This window comes from Drosophila mojavensis, unplaced genomic scaffold (assembly GCF_018153725.1).
Source record: "Drosophila mojavensis isolate 15081-1352.22 unplaced genomic scaffold, ASM1815372v1 contig_36, whole genome shotgun sequence".
In the NCBI taxonomy this organism is placed as follows: domain Eukaryota; kingdom Metazoa; phylum Arthropoda; class Insecta; order Diptera; family Drosophilidae; genus Drosophila; species Drosophila mojavensis.
Genome location: NW_025318858.1, coordinates 22,854,663 through 22,881,209, shown reverse-complemented (window position 1 = coordinate 22,881,209; position 26,547 = coordinate 22,854,663). Strand labels below are relative to the sequence as shown.

The 26,547-nt window shown below is 34.4% G+C and overlaps 6 protein-coding genes across 7 annotated transcripts in view; 4 read left to right on the top strand and 2 right to left on the bottom strand.

Annotated features, from left to right (window-relative positions):
- Positions 1 to 26,547, bottom strand: part of LOC6577572 (flocculation protein FLO11) — a 50,089-nt gene that overhangs the window by 21,169 nt on the left and 2,373 nt on the right. The window lies entirely within an intron of this gene.
- LOC6577571 lies at positions 14,037 to 14,850 on the top strand. Its single transcript, XM_002003490.4, has 3 exons — positions 14,037 to 14,326; positions 14,392 to 14,524; positions 14,591 to 14,850. Exons 1-3 carry the CDS (start codon positions 14,221 to 14,223, stop codon positions 14,709 to 14,711), a joined length of 360 nt encoding a protein of 119 aa, XP_002003526.2. The 5' UTR covers positions 14,037 to 14,220; the 3' UTR covers positions 14,712 to 14,850.
- LOC26528371 lies at positions 15,410 to 16,079 on the top strand. Its single transcript, XM_015165743.3, has 3 exons — positions 15,410 to 15,616; positions 15,679 to 15,802; positions 15,860 to 16,079. The coding sequence occupies exons 1-3, from the start codon at positions 15,523 to 15,525 to the stop codon at positions 15,984 to 15,986; spliced, it is 345 nt and encodes a 114-aa protein (XP_015021229.1). The 5' UTR covers positions 15,410 to 15,522; the 3' UTR covers positions 15,987 to 16,079.
- Positions 16,066 to 16,919, top strand: LOC6577570. The gene is made up of 3 exons (XM_002003489.4): positions 16,066 to 16,159; positions 16,375 to 16,507; positions 16,584 to 16,919. Exons 1-3 carry the CDS (start codon positions 16,066 to 16,068, stop codon positions 16,684 to 16,686), a joined length of 330 nt encoding a protein of 109 aa, XP_002003525.1. The 3' UTR covers positions 16,687 to 16,919.
- Positions 17,667 to 18,287, top strand: LOC6577569. 2 transcript variants are annotated; one of them, XM_015165742.3, is made up of 3 exons: positions 17,667 to 17,967; positions 18,027 to 18,128; positions 18,207 to 18,287. In XM_015165742.3, the coding sequence occupies exons 1-3, from the start codon at positions 17,735 to 17,737 to the stop codon at positions 18,238 to 18,240; spliced, it is 369 nt and encodes a 122-aa protein (XP_015021228.1). In that variant the 5' UTR covers positions 17,667 to 17,734; the 3' UTR covers positions 18,241 to 18,287. The 2 variants fall into 2 exon arrangements, with proteins under 2 accessions (XP_015021228.1, XP_002003524.1); XM_002003488.4 differs by having other exon boundaries at positions 17,668 to 17,967; positions 18,027 to 18,287.
- On the bottom strand, positions 21,190 to 22,341 carry LOC116803854. Its single transcript, XM_032728757.2, has 3 exons — positions 22,211 to 22,341; positions 22,042 to 22,156; positions 21,190 to 21,979 (listed from the first exon to the last, which is right to left on the bottom strand). Exons 1-3 carry the CDS (start codon positions 22,329 to 22,331, stop codon positions 21,859 to 21,861), a joined length of 357 nt encoding a protein of 118 aa, XP_032584648.1. The 5' UTR covers positions 22,332 to 22,341; the 3' UTR covers positions 21,190 to 21,858.

Below are 26,547 nucleotides of genomic sequence, written 5' to 3'. Positions count from 1 at the left end.
GCGTTTGAAAATATCCAATTTAATTGATTTTTATATTAATGTGCTATTTACTGCTCTATGTTTATATCTGAAAAATAATATTGCTAATTGTATATATAAAATTCTCAAGCATGGCCTTCGTTTTATTATGATGCAGAGTTTGGTCAAGTATAAAATTTACACTGAACTGTAATGCACGACAGCTCAATTCTGCATTAACAGACAGACAAAAATCTGAATTGTATATAATGTGCCCAATGAACATTCTGGAAAAATAAATAATTCATTTCAACAATGTCAAATAAAGTTTTTTCCATTTTTACAAAATTTGCATTGAATAAACAATTTGTTCTATTTACGACTCTTTAGGACTCACTAATGTACATTTACTTTAATGCTGACTGTGAAAACAATGAATTTGCTTTAATTGCGCGCAAGTTTATTTTTCTCTTCTGATTTATATCGAGCGACTGAATGTGTGAGTGTGTATGTGTGTCACTCGCAAACATGGAAGGTAAGAAGAGTCTGGCTGCTGCTATTTTTACACGGCCATCAGATCAGATAATTTGATTTGTGTGCACACACACAGGCACACCGACACACAGACACACACATACATATATACACAATAGCACTGATTGTCTGAATGCATCTGTGGCTTTAACGCTCGATTGGTGTTGCCTTCTTCTGCTTCTTCTTCTTCTGCGTTTTACACTGTTGCAATTTCTCATTGCATACTTTTGGGAGCTGCTTGCATCCTTTCTTCTCTTTCACCCCATCTGCCAATAAATGGAGCGTGACCTGGCAAATCATTGGCAAATGTTTGTCTCTATGTATGCGTGAGTGTGCGTGTGTGGGCGTGTGCACGCGTGTGTGTGTAAGCTGCTCGTAAACTGACTTCATCAACCGGATTCGAAAGCAGCTAAACTCTCCAGGCAGTCTTTTACTCGAGTTCTCAACTTTTGCTTGTAATACATTTATATATATATATTTATATCTATATGTATATATACTCATGTATAATACCAACATCGAATTATTCAGTACGTTGAGCAGTGCAACGACTCAAGTAGCGAATTATACAAATATTATGATGAGTGTTGCAAACAAGTTTCAAATAAGAGAAGAGTCGGATGTAATCACATTAAATGTAGATGGTAAAGCGAAATAATACAGTGGCAAATATTTAAACTTAGACTTGAGGCTTTGAACTTTATATTAGTCTAATCTAAACTTAACTTGATAGAAGCGCACCAGATCCGTCGTGTCAAATCGAGTAAAACTGTATCAAATTGCTTTTATTTAAAACGATAAATATCGCCCAAGGAGGTCTATTTAATCCACAATTGATTTAATATTTATAAAAAACATCAAACAGAAATAGATAAATATTTAATTTAATATAGCTGTGTTTTTAACTATTTTCCCAACAGCTATTGCCCTTTTTGTTGCTGCTGCTGCAGCTGCTGCAGCTGTTTACATTCATGTAAATGTCAAATTCGCCTGTTGCACTGCGGTGCGACCTTAACTGACGCAGCAGCAGCAAGGCCATTTGACATTTACTGGCAAAATTTTGCTGAGCATTTTAAAATAAGCTTTGGGCGAGAATTCCGCAACAGTCTTGCGACTATATGCATAGACTGGCAGCAACATTAACATATTTTAATTAAAAGATGTCAAGCTGTTGGAGCGAAGCACTTGCGGCAGACACGCTGCACGTGTCGTATGAGTGATGTCTTCTCACGAATTCGTGTAGCTGACTGCATTTATTATCATTATTCTCATTACGTTCTCTGTCTGCAGTGTGAATTCATTTTAAATCGCATTGTGTGGTGAAAATAGCAACAGATGCGGTCACCTTCACTTGCAGCAGTTGCAGACATATTTATATATATTCGAGGAGCTCTTATTGATTCGATTTCGAGCCCGGCAGCTGCATGGCATTCTCACACACAGGCACACACATATCCGGTTATTGTACGTGTCGAACAGATCATTTGGGGCACAGTTTGTCTTGTTGCGCCCTGTCAGACGCCCACAAAATTAAATTGGCCAAGAGCAACTACAACAACAACAACAACAACAATAGCTACAATGTAATTACTCAACAAACAATCATTTTTTGTTGGCCCCATCCACAATCCGTAATTCAATTTTTTCTTTTCTTTTGTATCGTGTTGCTGTCGAAGATGTCTACGGTGTCAATTTTGTAAAACTGAATGCAGCTCAATACTATAAGCAACAGCAATCAATATACGGATAAAGGTCAGCATGGCCTACGCACAGTGGTAGTGCATGGGAAGCGAAGGACATCAAAAAAGATAAAGGAATTTGCGTTTCTGCTTGCATCGTAACTTCGATAGTATCGATACTAAGAAATACGATATTCCAAAAAACCACTCTAATCAAAAATATCGATAATTTTGCATCACTTTGGCAACTTGCATAATTTGCCTAGCTGCCATCACTAGTATAAAGACACTTTTTTATTTCAAAACGTTTGCTATAAAAATATATTTTCTGAACACATTTTTGATATATGGATTGCAATATGCATATAATTCCTTCTGTCATTTCCACCATATTCGACATTCAGTCTCCACGCAATCAAATGGAGTTGCAAAACGCCGAACAATTTGCTGTTGTTTTTTCGTTTTGGAAAACTTTTTTATCGACCAATTTATTAGCATTTATATCCCATTTAATGCCTCAAATTGTGCCACTGTGCCGAACAAATTTTGACAATTTGCGTGAGTGTATTGCGGATTTGGGGGCGGGGCTGGAGTCTTTACTTTACTTCATTTTTTTTTTGCCATGTTTTACATCGCAAAAATAAAATAAAATAAACATTACTTATGCTCGACACGTTGCCGTTGTCGCTGCAACCGAAGCGTGACTGCGTGTGTGTGTGTGTGAGAGTGTATGCGTGTTATCGTTAAACTGTCTATATCCATGTGTGAGTGCGAGCCGCAGGCAACGTCAGCGGCAACAAAGTCAAAGTCGATGGCGATAAAAGCGCAAACACACATCAGTACTCACACACACACATACACACGCAACATTCATGAGCACATTCATTCGTACCAGACTCAAATTGTTTGAATACTCACATCTTTTTTTTTTGGGATTTTGGCAATTTTCTGTACAGCCTCTGTGGAAATGGCAAATTGAATGCGAAATTGAACTTTTGCCAGCCAGCAAGAAACGAAGGGCGCGAGGCTGCTGGGCTGTGTGCATGGCAATGGGGCGTGGTTTGCTGGGGCTGACAGATATTCAAAAATGTATTTTGGTAGCAAGGTGCGCTACATTTCCGCACGGAAATTTAGTATAATTGTGTCGATGTCGTTGACATGGAGCGCCGGAAACTGTTGCTCCCATTTTCGATAGTCGGAAAATCGAAACAACTACAAAATTAGTCAGTGGCCCGAATTACCGCTCAAGTCGAAGAACAGTTTTCATTGGACGATAAGCGAAAACTTTGGCAATAAATGAAACTAAACTTTGTCAAAGTTTGAAGAAAGTGCCCCAACCTCAGAAGCTGTTCATAAATATTCACCTCATTTCGATTGATAGATAGTCAAAGCGAAGAAATGAAAAGTTTTATTGATTCACAGATAGCCAACGCTTTGTCTATAAAAACAGCAGCTGAAGTGAACTCAAAATTGTATTTAAGATTTCCATAATATTCCCGAAATTTCTATATGTCGAGGCTGTTAACCTAATTTGGTTGGGCTTCAGTTTCGTCTATTGCTCTTGCCTCCTTTCTCGAGACCAGTTTGTCTGTCAGTTAATAAAGCTCCTCATAACATGAAAAGCGAGCCGAGTGGCGTACTCGAAATTCATTAAACATTTAACTGCTCTGCATAAAGGTGAAGCACACGGCACACGTTGCGCATACGCCGCGTCTGCCAGTAAATTAAATATTATTATTAATGGCGCGTGTAGCATACTAAAAAAAAAAGCAAAGAAAAACAAAAATGAAAAAAATAAACACAGCAGTTGAGCCCACAAAATTGCCGTTGAAATTTTGTATGTTAAGCGTCGCATAATCTAGTTTAATTTTTGCAGGGAGGAGGGGGGAGCACTTGAATGTTAATGTTACGCATAAATCGTAGGCTTAAATGTGGCATGGGTGAAAATCTGGATTTTCTTTGCGAGAAACGCGATTTTTAAATGTGCCATAAAAAAAGTTTTAATCCAATTTAAATTCGGGTTCAAAGGCAGTTGAGTTCGCTTGCAAATGAGGTGTATGCGAGGTCTGTTTATAAAGTCTTATAAATAAATAATATATATATATATATATATATATATATAATATATAACAAAAATATATATTTGTTTTTTTTTTTTTTTATTTATTTATTTTTATTAAATTATCTTTTTATGAAATTTTTAAATTGAATTGAAATTGAGGGAAATTTGATATTTTCAAAATATTCACATTTGAACTGTTATTAAAAGTCAAAATAAAATAATGCATTGAAATTAGTTTATTTCATAGGTTAATAAATACAAAAATAATTTTACCAAGTTTTACTTTAATAATCAAACAAAATTAAAAATCATTAGGCATTTGAATATAAAATGCTGCATAGAGAATTTGTATATACACATTTGTATTTTTCTATACAAAATTAATTAACAACTGATATATAAAATTCTCGTAATCTATAATATCTATAAAATTCATTCATGCTAAATAAAATATTTACCCACATACCAAATCAAAATTTTATCTATTTGCAGTCTAAACAATGTCTAAATATAGACACACGTACATAGATATATACATCTCTATTTATGTATATATTTAACGTATATATATTTGCCTGTAGCTTATCTGCCGCACCTCATTAACGGCCATGCAAAAGGCAGCGTGCGTCAAATGCAGGTCATGCCACATGCCACATGACACGCGGCACACGCCACACAATTCAATTAAATTTATGCCATTGGCATGCGCTCTATCTATGTGTGTGTATGTGTGTTTGTTTGTATGCAGGCTTATGTCAATAGCTGTTTTAAGTTAATTAATCAAAGCCGAGGCAATTTTTCGCCAGGCACTGTGGTCGCTTTTCCAACTGCCCAACTGCCCCAAGTTCATTTGAATTTGAGTTGGCCAAATGGCAGTCTGCTTTTAGGCGGCTGGCGAGCCACTCGTTGGCCCGGCCCCCTTCCCCAGGCAACATCAACATCCGCAACAGACACATCACATCATCAATTTGTTGGAAAATTGAGCAGCGGCAGCAAATTCTTTGCTAGCTGGCAATTTTATAGTAAATTGTTGTGTTCGAAAAAATTTGGTGGAAAATTTAAACAAAACAAAAACGTGTAAAAATGCTGTAAACATCTGCAACTGACTGCCTAATACGCGCTCGAGTTTGATTAGCAACTGTGAATAAGCAGGTGTAAATTTTGTACGTAATCTATATATACAGATATTTCGGTTTCTTGATCGATGCGAATCGCAGAAAGCGAAAGACTCTAAAGTAGTCAAAGCATGCTACTGACTGACTAATAATGCTTGAATATTGACTATTGGTATCTTATAGCAGTTTCAAGGAAATTTAGAGATTACCTCCAATGGGCGCATACCGAAAATTTGCGTTTGTATCTTTAGAACTCTATAATTTAGCAGCTGGATCTTTGTGAAACCAGGAATGTAAGAATGAAGTAAACGTATGGTACTGACCGATTCATACTCGCTCCCGATAGTTTTATTTTTATTTTATATAATGATTTTCCTTTAATTTGGACAAATACCAATTGAATACCATCTTTTAGGAAATCAGGTTTTCAAATCTACAGGTGAGAAAAGACTGTATTACTGTAATTCTTGCCACGCCTCCTATTGTCTGCAACTTCAAATATTCAAGCCATTTATATACGATTAAATAAACAATACTATAAATTTCAATCGATCTATCACCTGTCTATCACTTTCCCGCACAACTAATATGCTCCTCTCAATTCTTAAATACTTTTTTTTTTTGTAATTTAAACGCAATTAGTTTTCGGTTCGATTTGTAAACAGTTTACAGTTTGTTATGGCCTTTCGGTTTTTGGGTTTAAACAATTCTGCCATTGGCCGCAATTTGTTGATATTTTGTTGTTATTTTTTCTGCTTGCCCATTTTCAAGGTAAATAGCGTACGATTTGGCGCATTAATTTTCGCAGGAAAACTTGGCGTTTGGGGCATGGCTGGGGCTGAGTGTTCGGCTGGTCGCAAGCCAAGCTAATTGCCACTTGAGTGCTGGCAGTGCAGGACTTTATGCTGCCTGCTTAGCTAGGGTCAAGTTGGGCGCAAAAAGAAACAGAGAAATTAAGAGAAAAAAGTATGCCCAGAAAGATCAGCAAAACTGCAAAACTGTGACATGGACACACACTCACACGCTCACACACCAGCATACACACTCACAGTTTACACGCGACGTCTAACAACAATGGCACACACAATTGTCCTTGCAAGGACACACACAGCCTGCCACGTCAACGTCTTGGGCTGCTGCTGCTGCTGTGAAAATATTGATCCAATTTTTTTCTCTTTTCTGAAAAAAAAAAAAAAAAAAGAAAAGAAAATGCGTTCAACATGTGCGAGGTGTGAGTGGCAGGACAGGTGCTACCGTCCCGGGCAATGTGTCTGGCCTGTTCTTTGCTCAAAATTTATGAATTGCGCCACTGTTTGTGTGCCTGCGGCTGCGTCTTTGCAGCCAGTTGGCACACATTGCGTATACGCGATGTTTATTGATTGCAAACGAATGTGTTGCGCCAGCCAAACAATTCAACATTCAGCATTCAACATTCAGCATTCAACATTCAGCATTCAGCGTGCGCCAGCCAGTTCAATGCTCAATTCTATTTGCCCCACAAATAGTTGTCAAAGCCATAGGCCAAATATAGCCATGAAAACATTATTACAAGCTAACTTTAAAGCTGAATTCGACTAGAGATGAAGAATGAATTTAAATAGTTTTTTTTCTTATAGAATTTAATAGAATTTAATATCCATATAGCTACAAATACTATCCAAGGAAGGGTCAAAGCGAATCGTATACAAATTGTATCTCAAAGATGCTAATTTCTAATCCAGATATCTATAAAATATCATGTTACATCAGCTGAGCCGTAAAACATAATAAACTATCAAAACTGTTGAAACGAAATAGGCTACATATCCATAGTTAAATGCAGCTATCAAAGATATACTTATATCAGATGAAAATATATCTAATAATAATAAGACTCAGCTTATCTCAACGAGGTATCTATTTGATATAACATACATATATAATTAATCTATATAATATAATCTAACTGTGTTGTTATGGTATTATACTTGCAGCAAGATGAAATTAGGCAAAGTTACACACTGTATCTTAGTTCCTAACAAATCTCTTAAAGATACATATAAGTACAGTAAGAAGTAGTATCTATAGCTCCATTTGCATAGCAGAAATTTAAGATGCCACAAAATCGAACTTAAAGCACTTCAATTAAAAAGTGTATCTCAACTTTTCTGTAAAGTCTTTAACGCATTGTTAACTAGAGTTTAGTCTGTCCAATTATTTAAATTGTTTGCTCTACCTAATCTTTGGGGTTTTTCGAACGTCCGCTGGAATCGCAAATCGAACGCTAAATATTCATGAACAGGCGCGCAATTAAAACGTCGTCGTCGTCGACGTCGATGTTGGCGTCGACGTAATTGTTTTTGTGTACACGCGCCTAAAAATAACCAACACGTAAATATTGTCTAGATATACAAACGGACGAGTACTATATATCTTCTATATATATGTATATATATATATATATATATATATATATATATATATATATATATATATGTGTATATATATATATATAGATGCATATGGTATATGGTTAGTGTATGCGTATTCGTATAGCAGCAAGAGGCAGTTTTGGCTGTTGACTGCAAAGCATAAAAGTGAAATTGACCAGAAAAACAAGCGGACAGCCAACGAAACGAAAGCCATAAAAAATTGAACACAAATCTGAGAAAAGTTTACAATACTCTAGTTGGGCAAGTGAATGAGAGGGTGCATAGGTTGAAAGGTGTATTGAATATAAAGAATATATAATATATATAAAATTCCCAAAGTATTTTTTTCAAATTTCTTAACGTTTTTCAGCACTGTTAAACTTAAAAACATTTCCCAATACTATTTAGTAAATAGTATTTACCAATCAGTAACCTACTTAACTTAACTTAACTTAACTTAACTATATAAACACTGAAATTATAATTTTATCTTTGCTGTTCAACTTTTTCATAACTGTCTCTTTCGATATATTATTTTGCTAGCTCCTTCTCTATAGGGTAACTCACGATCGGCTAACTACATTTTCTTTTACTTTCTTGGCTCGTTTGTTGCTGCTGATTTGGTATTTTGGACATTGGAATCGACATTGGAATTGGCCAATGCTAACGCTGCTGCCTGTGCGTTGATTGGCCAAAGTCAATGGCACACACACACACACACAGTCAACCAGCTGTCTATGTATCTGTGCGTGTGTATTCGCCTGGAAATTGTCAACTCGACTTTTGAGCCTTTTTTTTGCTGTTGTTGTTGTTGGTGCAGAGCCCGAAAAGCAAACAAAACAAAAGCTGAAAACAAAATTGAAGCCCATTAGTAGCGCTCGAGTGGTTAGGCATGTCTAAGGAGTTTTTAGCAATAAATATATACATGTATATAAGTATATATGTATGTATATACATTCTATAATTCTCAGCGCCCGAGTTTCAATTCAAAAATTAAAAACTTGGCCCTAAACTTATTTGCTGTTTATTGTGGTTTTTTCTGGTTGCCTGTTTTGGGCTTTCTTTTGATTTTTATTTTTTTATTTTTTTATTTTGTTATAGGCTTTCTTTGGCGTCCTTGCTGCATAGCCTTGCCTTCATGGACGCGCGCAAACAAAGCGCGAACTGCGAGAGGTCCTTGCCGGCGCTGCCAGCCTGAGATGCCCAACTGGGCTTGAGCCAGGGCCTGGGTCTGCGCCTCGTCCCGGGCCTGGCGAGAGCCCAAGTGCTGTTTTGCATTTAATTACGCTTAAAAATTAATTAATTTCTTTTTTGTGGCTACGTGGAGTGACTTGAGACATAATCAAGCTGCCGCTGCCACTGCTACTGCCACTGCCATGACCTCTACTACGGCCTGGTGCCGTTGTCGACGCTTTAAAGTATGCTACATTGCGGCCACTTTTATCACTCAGTCTTCATCCTTGTACCTTGATGGCGTCTGGCTGGCATATGGATGCGGGCCGGGGCGGGACCGATGCGGTTGTGCGCACTTGGGTCTTAAATAATTCAAGAAGCGCGGTTTTCCTACCAACCAACCAACAACAACAACAACAATAACGGCAAACAACAAACAACAAATAACAACTACAACAAATGAGAACAACAGTAACAACAACAATATCAAACATTGCGCACCTTTAAATGCCAAGGATAAGCGCGTGGTCTTGTTTAATGCGGATTTCTTTGCCTGCCTTGGGCCATATACATTTATAAGCTGCTCGCTCCCATTGTAACAACAAAAATAAATACAAATATAAAAAAAAAATTAATTTTTTTAAATTGTAAGAAAATATGAAAATTCTGTTATAAGAACTTCAGATATATATAGCTTTGATATTTAGTATATATTTAATAAGAAAGTATTCAAATAAAAAGCAATTAAAAAATTTAACAGGAATACAAATTATATTATATATCAATATTTAACTATGTACTCTAATTTAAGATAAAAATAAAATAACAAATAAATAAAAAATTAAAAATAATATGAAAATTAGCTTCATTAATGTATTTCTTATTGGATATTTAACTTTGCCATTATCTATTTATATATTTATATTATTCTTATTTTAAATTTTTTAATACTTGCCCAAAATTGTTGAATAATTTTAGTCTCACCTGCAATAGAAAGCAAGAAAAGTACATGGATTAATTAATATAAGGATTTTATAAAAATCAAGAGTGTAATAAAAAATGAAATGACGGAAAAAATTACGCTTAGGTTCGTAAGGAATATATTTCAAATTTCGATTTGCTCATCATTTAAATTTTACTTATAATAAATAAAATTTATATTATTTACAGGCTTCAAAGAGCTTAATGTATATTCCATAAATTTGTGAAATTCTCAAAATTTTCCTAATTAATCATGACCAGCAAAATATACATTGTTTTCAATATTTCAATTCAATTTGTTTTGATACGAATTTAAATTAATTTACTACTTTGACTAATTGGCTTGCTTTAGGCATTACTTGGTGGTAAAATGCTAATTAGAACTAATTGGATTTCAATCGCTTTGTACCCCTGTTGATGTGTATTTGTGATTTAAGTCCATTTCTAATTGATTGAAAATAATTTTGTTGCATATTGTATCTCAAAAATCTCAAATTTTGCTATACATTTAGTAAATTAAGTATATTTGTGTAACAATTGCAAACACAAGCAACAAATGAAATCAAGACCACGTGCATTCCAATTGCATTTGTTGCCATTGAAAATGTTGTTGCAATTGTTGTTGTAACTGATAGAAAACAGAAGCCCAAACTACACAGAGAAGGAATGAAAGGAAAAAAACTTGTTGAAAATTGAGCAAATGTGCATTTTGCCAAAAACAAATTTTAATACCTCAGTACGCGGCGCTGTCATAAGGCTAGAAATTAGCAGCAGCGGCAACAACAATGACGACAACAACAACTGTAAATAAAAGCAAACAACGACAACAGAGAAGAGCCGCAACAACAACAATCTTTGACTCAATTTGTGTATTTGAAGGTCAACGGGAGGTGGTTGCTGCTGTTGCTGCTGCTGTCTCTGACAGTACCGTTACTTTGAGTGCACTAGAAGCAACTGAGAAAGCGGCCTAACAAAGCTGACAGAGCAGGCTGGAAAGATAGCGAGCAAGTAGTTTAGCTAGGCAGCTAGAGGGGGAGAGATAGAGGGAGAGCCTGAGAATGAGAGTGAGAGTGAGAGTGGGAGAGCAGCGCCTGCACCGTGCAGCTCACTTATTGGATTTTTGCTTACGTTTCATCTGCTCGTTCTCCCTCTCGCCATATGTGCTATGTAGCATAAAAATCATTGGGTCGAAAGAAATTTTGTTTACTGCACTTTATTGTGCTGCTGTTGTTATTGTTTCTTATTGGCATTCGTTTATTTTTCGGTCTATCAACTATTTGAAGAAGCAAATTCTTGTTGCATATTTTATAAATGCAATGCGAATATAAGAAAAACAAATAATAAAAAATAAAAAGTGAAAACGAATGCTAAAAGCATTTATGTATATTGCATTGTTGTTATTGAGCATTCGTAATTTTCATTGTATATTACGTATACGTAATGCAAATAAATTTGCAACACAATTCGCATAGCTTTATTTATATCTCCATAAGGTTTTTTTCCTTCAAATAAATTGAAATTATTTTAAATGAATTTAAAAAGCTTTTGTAAATACAAATAAAATCATACATATTCTGATTAAGCTTTAATTACAATAATTAAAGTTAAATATTTTTGGAACCACAGTTTTGGATATTAAAGAAATAAAAACGTGTTTCGATTACATTAAAATAAAAACTTTGCGGACGATTTAAATTGTAATGTAAATATTTATATTATTATAATATTTAATATTTATATTATTATAAATATTTACATTACAATTTAAATCGTCCGCAAAAAACACACACGTGAAACAGGCCAACAGCCACTCACATTCATAAGAGTATGTTCATATGAGCCTAAAATGCCTTTGGGCTCAGCTCTGGCGTCACTAAAATTAAAAGCGTCGCCGTATATAATGTAAAAAATAAACAACCAAAAAACCGAAAAAGATGATACTTCAGCTCCGCCGTTGGTCAACTACTAAAAAAAACTTACACACACACACAAATGGCAATAAAAAAAAAAAAAAACATTTCGCTTGTCTCTCATTCGCTTTGATATGAACTCTAATATCATTGAAATTACAATTATGTGTATTTTATGTGAGAACGCAGAGCAAGCGAGACAGCAACAGGCCCCGGGCAGCAAGGCAGCTAAAAGCTTATATACATATGTATATATCGAATATATATATGTGTGTATACATGTATCTGATTCACCTGGGAACCATGCTGTTTGCACGGTCGGCCTGTCACGCCCACAAGATATTCATTTGAAGCCAAAAAGAGGAAGAGAAAAAAAAACTGTTGCCATTGACCGTTGGCTGTTGGTTGACCCTTAACCGAAATCCCAAACCCGCCGCCACCCTCGCATACAGTCCCTCCCGCGTTGTCCATGTGCATGGCAATTTGTTATTTATGCTGCGTTCACGTGTTGATTGCTTATATATGCAAATCGAATAGAATTTTGTTTATATGCTTATATCTAGGCATCTGCGCCCCTTGCGTATCGATCCAGCTACAATTTGTGCCCCTCCATTGGCAGCCCCAAAAACTTATGGCTATTGCCCACATTATACAACAGCCCCGAGACTAAATATATATACCATAAGATTGAACATACATATATGTATATATGTAACTAAATTTATATATATATTTGGGTTTATTTGTTTTGATTTAATCGTTTAATATTTGTTGCTTCAGCACAATTTTTAAATTGAATTCTATAAAAATCGATCCATTAACTAAAAAACAAAACAATTAAATGTTATATTGATTGAATTCGATTGAGGTGAAATTTTTATGAAGTAATGAAATATAGACAAAAATTCTTAATATGAGATTTTTATAGGTTTCTCATACAATTTTTATTAACTTGATTGAGGCATTCCAATTAAAAAAATATATTACTAATATATAGTATGTATATATAAATATTTTAGAATATTAATACAGTGCATTTAGTTAGTAAAGTATTTTTTAGTTATTTTTATTTTTTATTTTTTATTTTTATTCTTTTCTTTTGTATTTTTAATTTCCTGTATTTTTTTACACAATTTTGTTACTCGCTTTTTACACTGTTATACACATACGAATATTTCATATAATGTATATAAAATTGTTTTCGATAATATTAAAAAATAAAATACATATATGTATGTACATATTTTGCTTAACTATGTGAGATTCCCGCACATACACCTAGCTGTGTTTTTTCCTAATTTCCTTGTGTTATTTCCTTTGTTAATGAAAGTACCATTTGTTTCAAGCAAATAGTGTGAAACAATGTGGCTAGAGCGAAGAAGAGGAAAAAAGAAGCGTTTGCCCATCTTGAAAATGGGGAATTGCATATTTGAATCTCAGCTGAGGCCACTCGATTCAATTAATTTCAGCTGGCAAACAATGAAGGCCGCCTGCCTAATTGCCAGCATGGCCAAATGTAATCAAGTTCCAAGAGACCAGAGAAACAAGGCAAAGCAGTGACTGGGAGAGAGAGAGAGAGAGAGAGAGAGAGACAGGGACAGATAAAGAGGGGCAAGGGCAGCAACATTGGCAGCTAAAACAAAAACATCAGCAATGGATTTACATTTACTTGGCTCAACACAGCTAAATACTCAATAGCAACACACACAAACACACACACACACATACATACACACACAATTGCATCAATTATATGGCCACTAATTTGTCTACATTTGGGTAGCTAAATAATTGCTGACAGTGAGAGAGCGAAGCGCTGAGGTCGGGCCAACAGCAGCAATCAAAATCCAAAACACACACACACACACATGCACACAAATATTTGCATTGAGGGCGCTGTCAAGTGAAAGGAGAGAGCGAGAGAGTGCGCGGGGCGAGGGGCAACTGGGGGCGTCAACGTTGCTTAATCGAATTATGCAAAGGCAACGTCAACGACAACGACAACGACAACATCTGTGCACACACCCACTGCACATAACGGGATTAACATATTCGATAAATGTATCTATGTATCTATAGCTGTGCATCTGCATCTATAAATGTATCTGCGGCAATAGCTGCTGATGCTTTTAATTAAAATGTGCATACTAAATCGACAGCAGGCACCAGGCATCAGGCATCAGGCATCGGAGCAGGCTATACAAATTTTATCACACACACACAGACACACAGACGCACACACACTTCGTTAATGCACAACAACAACAAGTAAATTGAATCTCCCAAGTAAAATTTCCTGAATTACACACAGACACCCATTTCGCTCACTCTCAATTCGAAATACACACACACACACACACACAAAAATCAAAAAAGGGAAGCAACAAAACTCAGAAAATGTCGTCGTCGTTGATTGCCCTCTCGATTCTGGCTCTGGCTTTGATGCTGCATAGCGCATACGCCGCTGAACCGGAAGCACATCATGCCATACTCAAGCATGAGGGTTAGTCCAGACATTAGTTAAACACATATACATATATATTAAATATATTTGCATATGTCTTTCAGAATATCCCGGCAAGTGCGTTATTCACTCACCAAATGGCAAGCTCGTTGTGATCAACAGCGATGAGACTATCCGTTATCCTGGCAAATGCGCCGAGGTCTATTGTGGTCGCAACGGTTGGGCCCTGATCTATACGTTAGTATCCTCTACATTTATACAATTCACCATAATCTAGTTATTGTAATTTTTAATGCCGCACAGTTGCCCCAAGGAGTATCCGCCCACGGACTGCGTATTTGGTGATTACTTTGATATAAATGCTCCCTATCCGGACTGCTGTGCACGCCATGTTGACTGCAATTCAATCGATTCTAATTATTAAATCTTGTTTTCTATTTTGGCTCAGTTTCAGATTGTTTTGAGAAAAAAAAAAAGAAAAAATTCTATGTCGTTGGTTAAAATTAATAAAAATACAAAAATTGTTGTACTAAACCTATTTTCGCCATAAAAGGAAACTCGAATTGGGAATTGGGATTTTAAAAATCTAGGAGGACTTTGGACTACCAGAAACAAGAGAATTAATGTAAAATTAAATTGTCTCTTTAGCATTTATTTGCTGCGGAATCTTATTGGAACTCATCCAAAAAAAATCAATTTCCCGATTGCACATAACATTTAAGTTACGTGCTCGTCTGTAAGCCCCACTCTATGCAACATATTTGGCTCTCAAAGAATATGTGCTCAGCTCATGAAACTGCTTTTCACTTATACCATATTCTGAGAAACTGAGTCTAATTGACTGATTCGTTTCTAGATATCCATTTATCATCCCAATCACCACATGAAACTGCTTTTCACTTATACCATATTCTGAGAAACTGAGTCTAATTGACTGATTCGTTTTTAGATTTCCATTTATCATCCCAATCTCTCTTTAGTTCCATATTCACCAAATCTATTTAATCTATCTTAGCTTGCAGCCAACTCTCATTAACCAAATCTAGAGTGCAGTTATTTGATTATCAAACGACTGACACTTTCGAAATGGGAAAATTATTTGAGTATTTTATATTCTCCAAACTATTTCTTATCAAAATTAATACATATAAATTTATCGATTGTAAAATAGTTGCAAACATTATAATAAAAATAAATAAAAATAATAATAATAAATTTAATAACATTAATAAAAAATGAATGTTCAAATAATAATATTCTTTCTATTTGTCGCATGTTTTACACACAGAGTGGAATCTGCTGAATGGGTGGGCATATTCCGGGATAAGAGTGGGTACATATATATAGACATGCAAAGGCATATCTGCTAGTAATATCCATATTAAATGCAGAACATCCAGGTAAGTGCGTCATTGAACCGTCCCTAATAATCGAAGAGGGCGTTAGTATCAAGGATCCCAGTGGGGAATGCCGGCGGATTACCTGCGGCTTCAATGGCACGGCAATATTCCAAAGGTAAGGCTACAGTTTCGATTTGCTAGCTGATCTTCAGTAAAACCTATATTTATGCAGCTGTGGTGTCATTGGATTACCACCCCATTGTCGATTAGGGAACTATATCGACATCGATCAACCCTATCCGCATTGCTGTGAACGTAAAATCATTTGTAATACTGAAATTTTCATAAACGACATTTAAGCAAACTGTGCAGTAAATTTTAGTTGTATCCCAATATATATTATATATAGTTTCATCTACATATTCAATAAACAAAATAATGTATCTTGTCAAGGCCGTACTCATTCTTATCTTTCTCCAGTGCATTACTCAGACCTTGGCCTTGAATGCACTAAACAACTATGGAAATAGCGGTGAGCACTTTGACTAGTTTATTATGCTCTAGTTATAATAAACTCGATTGATATGTTAAATAAAAATCTCTTCTATTCATTTGACTCTGTTCAAGTCCAATTGGATATCATTCTATCTATCATTCTATCCTCTCTCTCCCTCGAAAAACTCTCATGTTATATGCATATCATTTTATCCTCATCTATTTCCATATTATTCTTCACACCTCTCATAGTGTACCCCGATCGTTGTGTTGTGGATATGGGCACATCCGTAGTGCTGCTAAAATTTGGGGAGTCTGTTAAGCTAGATTCGCTGCCCTGCACACAGATCTTTTGCATAGGAGATGGCTGGGGCATGCTAGAAACGTATGTACTAAAGAATAATCAAAATATATATTATATAAATATATATTTGAACTGTCTAATTCCTACGCTCTGTCAGCTGCGATTTCATGCGTCCAGATCTCAACTGTCGCTACACAAGTTTCAAGGACTGGGAGGCGGACTACCCCGACTGCTGCAAGCGTAACATGGTGTGTGGTTGAAATTGTTCGCTTATCAATCTGTTCCGGTCTTTTGTTTGCATTTAACGATTCGTTGCAAGCTAAATTTAATAAGTGATAAAGTTTAATACAGTTTAGAGCTTGAGTTGAGCAGCAATGTGGTTTGTAATCATATTTATGTCATAAACACAGATAAGGAAATTCCAAATGTTTGAAAATTAATTAAACACAGTGTTTATAAATTAAACATAGTGGAATAAAAAAATTATAAAATATGTAAAATAAATATATTATATAATAAAAAATTTTGAAATATTTAAGAGAAAATCAATATTTTATAAAATAATACAAACAATCTTAATTTTAGAAAAACCAAGGGAAAATTATGGAAAATAATTTTATATCTCTAAATGAAGTATATATTTATCATAAAGTTATAAAAACTAAATAGTTAAAGATTCATGATAGTCAATCATATTTTTAAAAATATTTATTGATGATGATGATGATGAATAATAACTATCATATTTAAACAAATAATTATGAATAATAATTATCATATTTTTAAGTAATAAATATCTCTTTGTATATCAAATAAAAATAAAAAAGACAAAAAAAATCAAAAGTTTATTTTATTACAAAAAATAAAAATAAAATTATCCATATTTTAAAAATATATATATTAAAATTAAAATAATACACAACTAATAATGATAAATAATTACCAACATATTTTTAAGTAAAAGATTAGAAAACAAGTTTTAAATAAAAGTAAATACTGTTGAATTTTTTTTTTTTTTTAAATTTTTATTTAGCTCTCCTTTAGCTGCTAATAAAGCGTATATTCTTGTATATAAGAATATCGTAAGTTATTCACATAAACTTCTCACTGCATTATTCATTTCACATTTATCAAGCATAAACCACTAATTAGTATTTTCCACTTTATTAAATAATCACACCCACTATGGTAAAGTGACGCCATCTGAAACCTGTTTGACCCTCACAATATGAGTGAGGCGATGCCGGCTGTCATTCGTCTCGATTCTACCAGCTGAATCAGTTCGATTTCTGAGTGCGAAACGGCAAGATGTATCATTTCGTGAGCGGAATTCTGTTGACGTTGCTGCTGACTGCGGCGCTGTTCCTGACGCCGCCCACTGAAGCCGCTGTGTTACGTGGCCTCTTCGCGAATGAGAAGTATCCCGGCAAGTGTTATGTGTCGGAAAATCTCATCTTGAGCTCGGGCGAACAAGCCAAATATCCCGAAATGGACTGTGCTCGTATTATATGTGGCAGCGAAAGCTGGGCCGAAATTCACACGTAAGTCAAATGAAAATTAATAATAAAAATAATAATAATAATAGTAATACATTTTACAGCTGCGGCGTTGAGGTCCCCCCACCAGGCTTTCAGTTTGGCAATGTGAAGAATCCCAATGCCGATTACCCCAAATGCTGTGAACGTGAATTGATTAAAGCCAAGTAAAGCTAAAATACTTAATAAAGGCTTTTGCCTACATATCTATAACTAAACAATATTCTGTGTGCTTGTTCTTCTAGAGACTGCACAGCAAAGCACATGTCGAGCATCTAAAAATAAAATAAACAAAAACGAAAACAAAAACAAAAACAAAAAGCAAATACGAAAACGTCCGACGATTTTACACAGTCATCTTTACCATAAATATACACATTGCTGCAGACAACAGCAATTCATAAGAGCAGATATTTGAGAAGACACACAAGTTGTTGCATATTACTATGAATGACATGAACTTCATAGTGAGAATATCATCGTTTTCTTTAGTTTAAAACTGCTCATCAATTTAAATTATTAATTAATAATTAATGTCTGCCTATATGAATTTAGCATGTATTAATTACAAAATAATTGCAGGTAAGCTATAGTTTTAATTATAGAAATAATACAAGCAAAAGCACATAAGACGTTTCAGTCGGGCGTTGCCGACTGCAGAATACTCATTCACGGCTCAAAAATTGCCAGCTCTATTTCTATATTTTTCTAAATTTTTTCCATATTTTTTCTATATTTACCACCTTCCCAATCGGTGTGTAAATTTTATTTTTGTGTAAGTCATAATAAAGCAAGTTAACATTAATGTTGAGTTGCTAGCTCTAAAACTGTAGGAGATACTGCATTACCCGATTTTCCACGCCCCTAATGTCCGCCGTATATTATTTAACTTGTGTTGACAACGCGAAAAAACAAAAAAATCAACTTTCTAGTATTAAAATTACAATGGCTGATATACATTTTTTTTCTGATTAGGCGGATTGAAAAAATCTTAACACTTTATAATTTGAAGGTATAGAAATTTCAAGACCCATGTACTCATTTCTTTCTCGATAATGAGAGCATAAGGACAGCAACCGGAAATTGCACTTAACCAATGTACATTTTTACCTCCTGTGTAGAAGCTATACAATATATTACATATGTATTTAATTTAAGGCCTAAAAACAGGCATACAAATTTTAATTAATTCCAATACTCAGATTTGATATATAAAGATGTAAAAGTGAACAATTGCAACTATTGTTGCGCACTTATAGCATTGAGAGAGAGCTCTAAGAGATGCAATATTTTCACTTCTCAAATGGATTTTCCATATACAAACAATTTATTTAATTATAGCAGTAAAAATAAAAGGAGAACAAAAAATGATAGCAGACTAACGGCGTCTGTCTTTGTGTCCAAATAACTAAAAATAGAGACTAAAAATGCCAGAAATATTTTTAATGCCCTTAAGCCGTATGCCCTTTAAGCACATAAACTCAACCTGGAGGATACGAAGTAAAAAAACGTTCAGCCGAAAATAGAAATTTCATAAAATACTGTTGCTTGCCTTTTTGATTTAAATCAAATTTTTGGCTTTTGCGCACATCAACTGAACATGGAGGACATAAAACTAGCATCATAAATTGAGAAGTTGGCACATATAAAGATACATATACTATATATGTATAGCTAGTTAGTAAGTCATACCTATGGCGACTTACTTTATGGCTGCAAAGCGCTCGGCAAGTCGGTAAGTTTATTACGAAGCTTTATGCTCAGTTTATGGCAGTCTATTAATTTGGCTGGTCGACTGCTCCGGCTGGCTGTTAAAACATTTCTTACGAGCTTGGGGCGCTAGCTTGACCCTGGTCCGTTTGTTACTGGGGCAAATGGGCGCCCAGCTATTTTCGTAACATACTTTTGGCAAGCAAACAAATTTATTGAGCGGTTAGCGTTATGACTGGCACGATTTGTGTGTCCACATGGGTCGCATGGCTGTACGCTGCTATCCTCTCTCTCTATCTCTCGCTGTCTCTCTCTCTCACACATACTCTCTCCTCGAGCCGTCGATGCTATCAACAACAATAAGCGAAAAGCTGTGTCAACAACAACAACAACAATTGCGAACGGAAAGATAAGAGCAGTGGAGCTGAAACTGAAACTGAAACCGCACCCACAACACTAATTGCCTGCTGTGGGTGTGTGTGTGCGTGTGTGGTTGAGGGTGGCTGAGGGTGGTTAGCATGTTGGTTGACCAAATTAAGCTCGAGCGCCACGTTAAATGTTTCGCACTGCCTTCAACCGTTTCACTTCATTTCCACATCCATATCTATATTTTCGACCTCATTTTGCATATTATTTGACAGCCGCTTTTAGCTCCAATTCAATTAAAGGTCACTGCCCGAAATCAATACCAACAGCAAAATAGATTTTCCCCCAACGAAATTCTTAATTAATATACATTTATGTAGAATTTATGCTGTAACAATAAGTCCTCTTGCATATTGATTATTTAGTGCATAAATAATTTATACGAATTTAATGCTTCTATTGTTACATGTTTTGTTAATGTTAAAATTTGAATTTTCAGCAGCTCAGTCGTCGAAATCCTGCGTCAAAAATAATTCATATTATACTATCACACAGCTGAAAAAATGTTTTAATTTATTTTTGTGTTTATATTTCAATATATTTGATTTATTGTAAATTTTAATCACTGTAGATCAAATGATTTTTTTAGTTGCTTCAAAATTAAGAAATGTTTATGCTGTAATAAAAATAATCATATATATTATAAATATTTAATGTTACAAAAAATACAACGAAATTCGTAGGCAAAGTTTAATTTGCTTTTAAAATGTATTTAGCTAACAAAAATAAAAATTGTATTAATAAAAAAAAGTTTGTTTCTTAAATTTGCCTTTTTTATTTGGGTTCAAGAAACCATCTGCAAAAGTTGATGGGCTTTATTTGAGGAATGTGTATTTGGTGTAAAAATTAGCGAAAAAAATATATATAAGTAAGGTCGTATGACGTGATATAAATAGCATAGAACTGCTATTTCAGGTGGTAGGGTATCGACTATAAGAGCACTCCCATGTAGAGCATTCTTACGAGTTTTTAACTTTAGATATTCGCATCTGAATATATTTAATTTGTTTTTTTTTTTTTTTTTTTTTTTAATTTTTCTTAATTTTATAAAAAGGAAATGAATGAATAAAAATGAAGGAATAAAGCAAAGAATGAAAACATTATTATTTGAAACTTTAATAGTAAAGAGCAGGCACATTTACAGCCCACACATACGCATACACAAACACAAATATACGCACACCCACACACACGGTATTTAACTTAAGCCACAAATTCTAATTGATTTGATGACTGTGTTGAGTGCATTCAACTGCAACTAATTGAACCTGGTGCCGTATTTCCTTATGTGTGTTTGCATTAGGTGTATACTTAACTAAATACATATGTAATTAGTTAAACCATATATATATATGTATGTTCATAACCTTCACTTGGTTTTAGTAAACAGGTAAATAGCAGAAACCACATCGTTAATTATTACGATTTGACTACGTTTTGATAAATGTTCCTTATGCTTGATTTCCCCTATAACACGCCAAACGTTCATTAGGTTTACTTTTTAATTGGTATGTAAATATGCATATTTATTTTTTTATAAGGCAGTCAATTAAGAAACAAAGGATCTTGCATGAAAAAAACTGAAAAAATAAAACTGTGGATGATACAGTTTTGCCTGATTGATCACGCCGCCAAGGGCCTAAGTGATCTAATATATATAAATAGATTTGAAGTTGGGCTGTCTGTTGGAAAGTATAAAGGCTTTTCAATATGCCACACCCCAAGTAGGCGTATGGGGGAAAAGAAATATATTTTAGCTCACTAAAATTCTCTATCGCCATCGGGACAATGGATCACATCGATGCAGCACTTGGGATATTCAGCATCTGGATATTTCTTAGCGCCCAATTTGCAGTTATCAGGTATACCTTTGGCACCACAGCTGCAGGCATTCAATACACATATTAATATAGGTTATATATCGGAATAGTTAAGCTCTCTCACCTGGCGAATGTGGCATCACCACCACTGAAGCATTCGATATTCACACAATTCCTATTTATTTTCTGACCCTCATCAAGTATGGTTTTGTCATCGATCACACACTTGCCCGGATGAGCTTTAGAAATTTACATTTATATTTTATAATATATATCATATATATACGTCGTACCATCGCTTTTGAAGTGCCCACTATATATAGCCCCATGGACCTCTGCTGTGAGCACAGCAGCCAGCAAACAAATCGTTAGACACGCAGCTTTCATCTTGACAGTCGGTAACGTTTTGACCATAAGCTTCGACATCCACGCAATTTATAGTGTTTAGCTCTGTTATCGCTCAAACTTGTTTGCTTTGACGACCTCATTAGCAATGCCAAAATTTTATAATCATTGCAATATTATTTGAAAGAAGTCTGATTTCTTTGTGCAAACATTTAGCTAATGATTAGCATCTTTTTGTCTTTATTAACATGTTTTCAGGCAAATCAAATAACAGGTAAATATATAATAGAATATCTTTATTGATATTTTATAAACCAGCTGAGGAAATATAATTTTTCAAAGTCCTTTCACTTAGCTGCGTCATGAAAACTTAATGCCCAAATGTTTTTATTGGTTTATTCAAATGAATTATATATACATATATTATACATAGATTAGTATTCAGTATAGAATAGATTAAAAATCGTATATGCATATATATGCATATAGAAGCGTAAAGCATTTTGGCTTTCAAATCTTATTGACGTAAATGCCAAATGAGCTGCATAGGTTTGACAAGTCTGTAACCGTGTCTTAACCAGATACCTGCCAGTTTCTTTTTTATCAAATATATACGCAAAGCTCAGAAGCTTGCAACGGCATTGCATCAATTGATGAGATAAAAGCAAAATCAAAGAAGGCATTGAAACACTTTCCGGAACAATGCCTCACGTAATGTCTCGAGATTTCCAATTAACTTGTGAGGGATATGATAAACACATTAGAATACAAAAAGATTTTTCATTTTATAAGATGTTCATTTTATGGCAGTAATTAGTTAGTCTCAGTGTTAGTTAACGCAACTAGTTCTCAACTACTTAATGGTTATATAAATGCTAGAGTCTTTGGCTTGCGTTGTAGCTAAATATAATTTTGGGTTTAGCAACAGTCCAGACCTCAATCACGAGAAACGACTACAAAGTATCAAAAAAAAAAAGAGGGGGAGAGAAATATGTGAGAAAAGACCGCAGCAAGTTTTTTTTTTTAGCAGTCTCAGCATAAAAAGTGAATATTACAATTTCAGTGTGCCGCAAGTTTAAGCCTGCATATGTGTGCGTGCGTGTGTAAGTGAGTGAGTAAAAAATTGGTATATATATACATGAGCACACACACATACAACATTTTTAAATTGGCAGCCAAGCAACTGCTTTTGGCTGACCTCTCCTGCCAGCCAGTTGGCTGTGAGTGTATATGTGTATGTGTACGTGTGTGCGTGCAAAAAAAGGTGAAGGTAATGTTGGTTGTTGGTCAGAAGGCTACAAACTCGACCACCGAGTTGGTACATAAACTGAGCCCAAAACTTTGCCAAGGCACGCGCAAAAAATAAATATACCAAAATAAAAGAAAAAAAAAAGACCAGCTCGAGCTGTAATTCAAATTTAGACGTACATATATATAAATAAATATATATATATATATGTATATGTATATGTAAAAAAGGTACAAATGCTTCGCTCCAAAATATATGCAACAAAAAGCGTGTGAAATAAAATCTTTAACTGTGCCACAGATGAGCGTACACAGAATTCTCATTACTTATTCATTAATTTCACAGTGCGAGCGAAAGTAAATTTAAGAAAACTACAAAAATGTTGGCCTCACTGTGCCGCAATCCACACAAACGCACACATGCACTCACACACACACACACACAGACGTACACAAATTGAAGTCCTTGCCGCACTTTCTTTAACGCTCGCACCCACGAGATGCCTCATTTCATGCCCGAGAGGTGAACACGTCGCAGAGCTGAGCTCGTTATAATACAAAGAAAGTTACCTTCAAAAGGCAACAGCTTACATTTAGGGTAGTCCCTCGCAACGGCAGCTTACACTCTGCCAGCAATTCTATTTAAATTCTTGATCGAATAAGCGTATTTTTTCTCTTAAAAAAAAAGATTTTTAGGGCTACCCATTAACATGAAGGGGAGTCCCTAAGAATAAGAACTTAGGCTCAGCCACATAACAATATTTTTTAGCTATAATATGAAGTTCTGGAAACTAAGCTCTTCAGCGCTCGCACTTATTGTCAGGATAGCCGCAGGCAACGTTAACAAGCAACAGCTTAAATTTTACATACATATATATTATATATTATATCGACAAAGAGCTTTTTAAGCTGATTATTGAAGTCAGTCTGGTTTCACAAAAACCAGGTTCTTTTTAGCAATAATTATCTATTTACATTTAAGGCAGTCCCTGATAATTTAGACCAGAGCCCAAAGTTTTTGTTATTCTCAATGCTTACTTTAATTATTATGACTTTGACATATACATGCTTTGATGGCAATGCAAATTTTGGCAGTTATCGATATCTCTGCTAATATAAAAGAATTAGCAGTAAGACTTGGTTTTTATATTAACAATAAACAAAAATCCACAAAATTATTTCATGTTAATAACCCTTACCTATATCGATCTATTATCGATAGCTTAAAAATGTATTGAACCGTTGTTAAGCACTTAATCCAATCTCGTGTGATGCAACTTCAGCCATTCATATAAAAAAAGGAAAGCCCCTACTTAAGCTGAAGTTTTTCATGATTAAGTGAAAGAATCTCAACTTGGCAATTTCGTAGGCACTTTCAGACACGTTATACACACTTCATCAGCTGCGCATATCTGACGCATAAGTTTTTCATTTTTCACATTGTCCTTTTCGGTTTCTGTTTCTGTTTCAGTTTCAGTTTCAGTTTTCTGTTTTCTTTGCAGCTTTTCGCCGCATACACAAAAGTAGTGGCAAGAGAGTTCTTTAAATTGAGTTTTCTTTGCTCTTCTTATGTTTCCAAATGTATTCGCCTGTGCGTGTTTGGGCCTTGTATGTATGTGTGTGAGTGCGTGAAAGTCGTATTGTTTTTTTTTTTTTTTGCCTGCTTTTCTCAAATAAATATGTAAACTAAATTACCAGAACCACGAACCGAAAACTTTTGCTTCATATTCGACGAAGCATGACCCATGTTTTGCTTCTCCACACAAAAAAGAAAAAAATCATTATGCCTTATGCCATATCATATAAACATGTCAAAGAAATAACTAAAAAAAAAAATTCAAAGTTATATTTTTAATATTTTTTATGCATAATTGTTTAATTTAAAATAAATTGAGTTTGATAAAAAAAATAACTAAATTTTTTGTTAATTGAAATATTTATATTTTCAATTTAAGTTCCAAAATGCATTTGAATTTACATTTTAGAAAAACTTACAAAAATAGTATAAATCAAAATTGAAACATAAAAAAATATTTTGAAGAAAATAAATCGTGAAAAATTGTAAAAGAGTTTTAAAAAAATATTTAATTTAAAAGAAAAGAAATAAGGAAATTATTGTGTTTAGTTAAGAAAAATCTGTCAAAATATCAATCAATTTGAGCTAAAATAAGAAAATAAAAATAAAAATAAAAAATCGTTGCTTATTGCTGGCTGTTCTCTGATCAGAATATGCTTATGAATAAATCAATTATATTTTTGCTATAAATAGAGCTAAAAACTTATTTTAGATAATTCCCACAGCAACTGTCGGTCGACGGAGCAACGCACAAAAGTAGGCAACACTGAGTGCAATTAAGCAATAAACGCGTTGAAGCTAATGGCTGACCAGAGAAAGAGAGCGAGAGACAGACAGTGGGAGGGAGAGAGAGGGGGGCAATGAGTGAGTGAGAGACTGCTGCTAATTATAGCAAACAGTGTCCATTACACGCCCATCATGTGCCACGCCCCATTCATCCAACTGCTTAATGAACAACAATTTTACACGCGCTGCGCTCCCACAAAGTTTATTGACTTAGTTCATCAAATATAAATATTTAAAGATTTAGCGCCCAGCGCTAATTGTAAAACAAATTGTAAAAACAAATATATACATATTAAAGAAACGAGAAAAAAAGACGAAGAAATATTCAAATTCGAATTCCAAACTAATTTGCCTTCATATATGTATGTGCAGTCAATGAATAATATTGATTCATAATAATATCGTGAACACTCGTTCGTGAGGAGGTAAACAAAGTAATTACATATAAAACATAAATGCGAAAAGAATATAGTTTTAATTCGACCGAAATATACCCTGTTGTCTGCAAACAAAAAATACGGTGCAATCTAACTTAAATATTATATGTTTCTGATTTTATATTTTTATTTTTCATATTATTTTTTATTTTTCACTTTTATTCCACTATTCAAACTCTTAGACTAAATAAACATATGTGCATAAATATTTTTAGTTAATTTTTATATAATATATTTT

Coding starts and splice junctions, on each gene's coding strand:
- LOC116803854 (XM_032728757.2), bottom strand. CDS start 22,331: ATGGTCAAAACGTTACCGACTGTCAAGATGAAAGCTGCGTGTCTAACG. Junction 22,157..22,210: donor TGGGCACTTCAAAAGCGATG/GTACGACGTATA, acceptor AAATTTCTAAAG/CTCATCCGGGCAAGTGTGTG. Junction 21,980..22,041: donor GGTGATGCCACATTCGCCAG/GTGAGAGAGCTT, acceptor GAATGCCTGCAG/CTGTGGTGCCAAAGGTATAC.
- LOC6577570 (XM_002003489.4), top strand. CDS start 16,066: ATGTATCTTGTCAAGGCCGTACTCATTCTTATCTTTCTCCAGTGCATT. Junction 16,160..16,374: donor AAACAACTATGGAAATAGCG/GTGAGCACTTTG, acceptor CACCTCTCATAG/TGTACCCCGATCGTTGTGTT. Junction 16,508..16,583: donor GGCTGGGGCATGCTAGAAAC/GTATGTACTAAA, acceptor ACGCTCTGTCAG/CTGCGATTTCATGCGTCCAG.
- LOC6577571 (XM_002003490.4), top strand. CDS start 14,221: ATGTCGTCGTCGTTGATTGCCCTCTCGATTCTGGCTCTGGCTTTGATG. Junction 14,327..14,391: donor TGCCATACTCAAGCATGAGG/GTTAGTCCAGAC, acceptor TATGTCTTTCAG/AATATCCCGGCAAGTGCGTT. Junction 14,525..14,590: donor GGTTGGGCCCTGATCTATAC/GTTAGTATCCTC, acceptor AATGCCGCACAG/TTGCCCCAAGGAGTATCCGC.
- LOC6577569 (XM_015165742.3), top strand. CDS start 17,735: ATGTATCATTTCGTGAGCGGAATTCTGTTGACGTTGCTGCTGACTGCG. Junction 17,968..18,026: donor AGCTGGGCCGAAATTCACAC/GTAAGTCAAATG, acceptor TACATTTTACAG/CTGCGGCGTTGAGGTCCCCC. Junction 18,129..18,206: donor CGTGAATTGATTAAAGCCAA/GTAAAGCTAAAA, acceptor TTGTTCTTCTAG/AGACTGCACAGCAAAGCACA.
- LOC26528371 (XM_015165743.3), top strand. CDS start 15,523: ATGAATGTTCAAATAATAATATTCTTTCTATTTGTCGCATGTTTTACA. Junction 15,617..15,678: donor GGGCATATTCCGGGATAAGA/GTGGGTACATAT, acceptor TATTAAATGCAG/AACATCCAGGTAAGTGCGTC. Junction 15,803..15,859: donor GGCACGGCAATATTCCAAAG/GTAAGGCTACAG, acceptor ATATTTATGCAG/CTGTGGTGTCATTGGATTAC.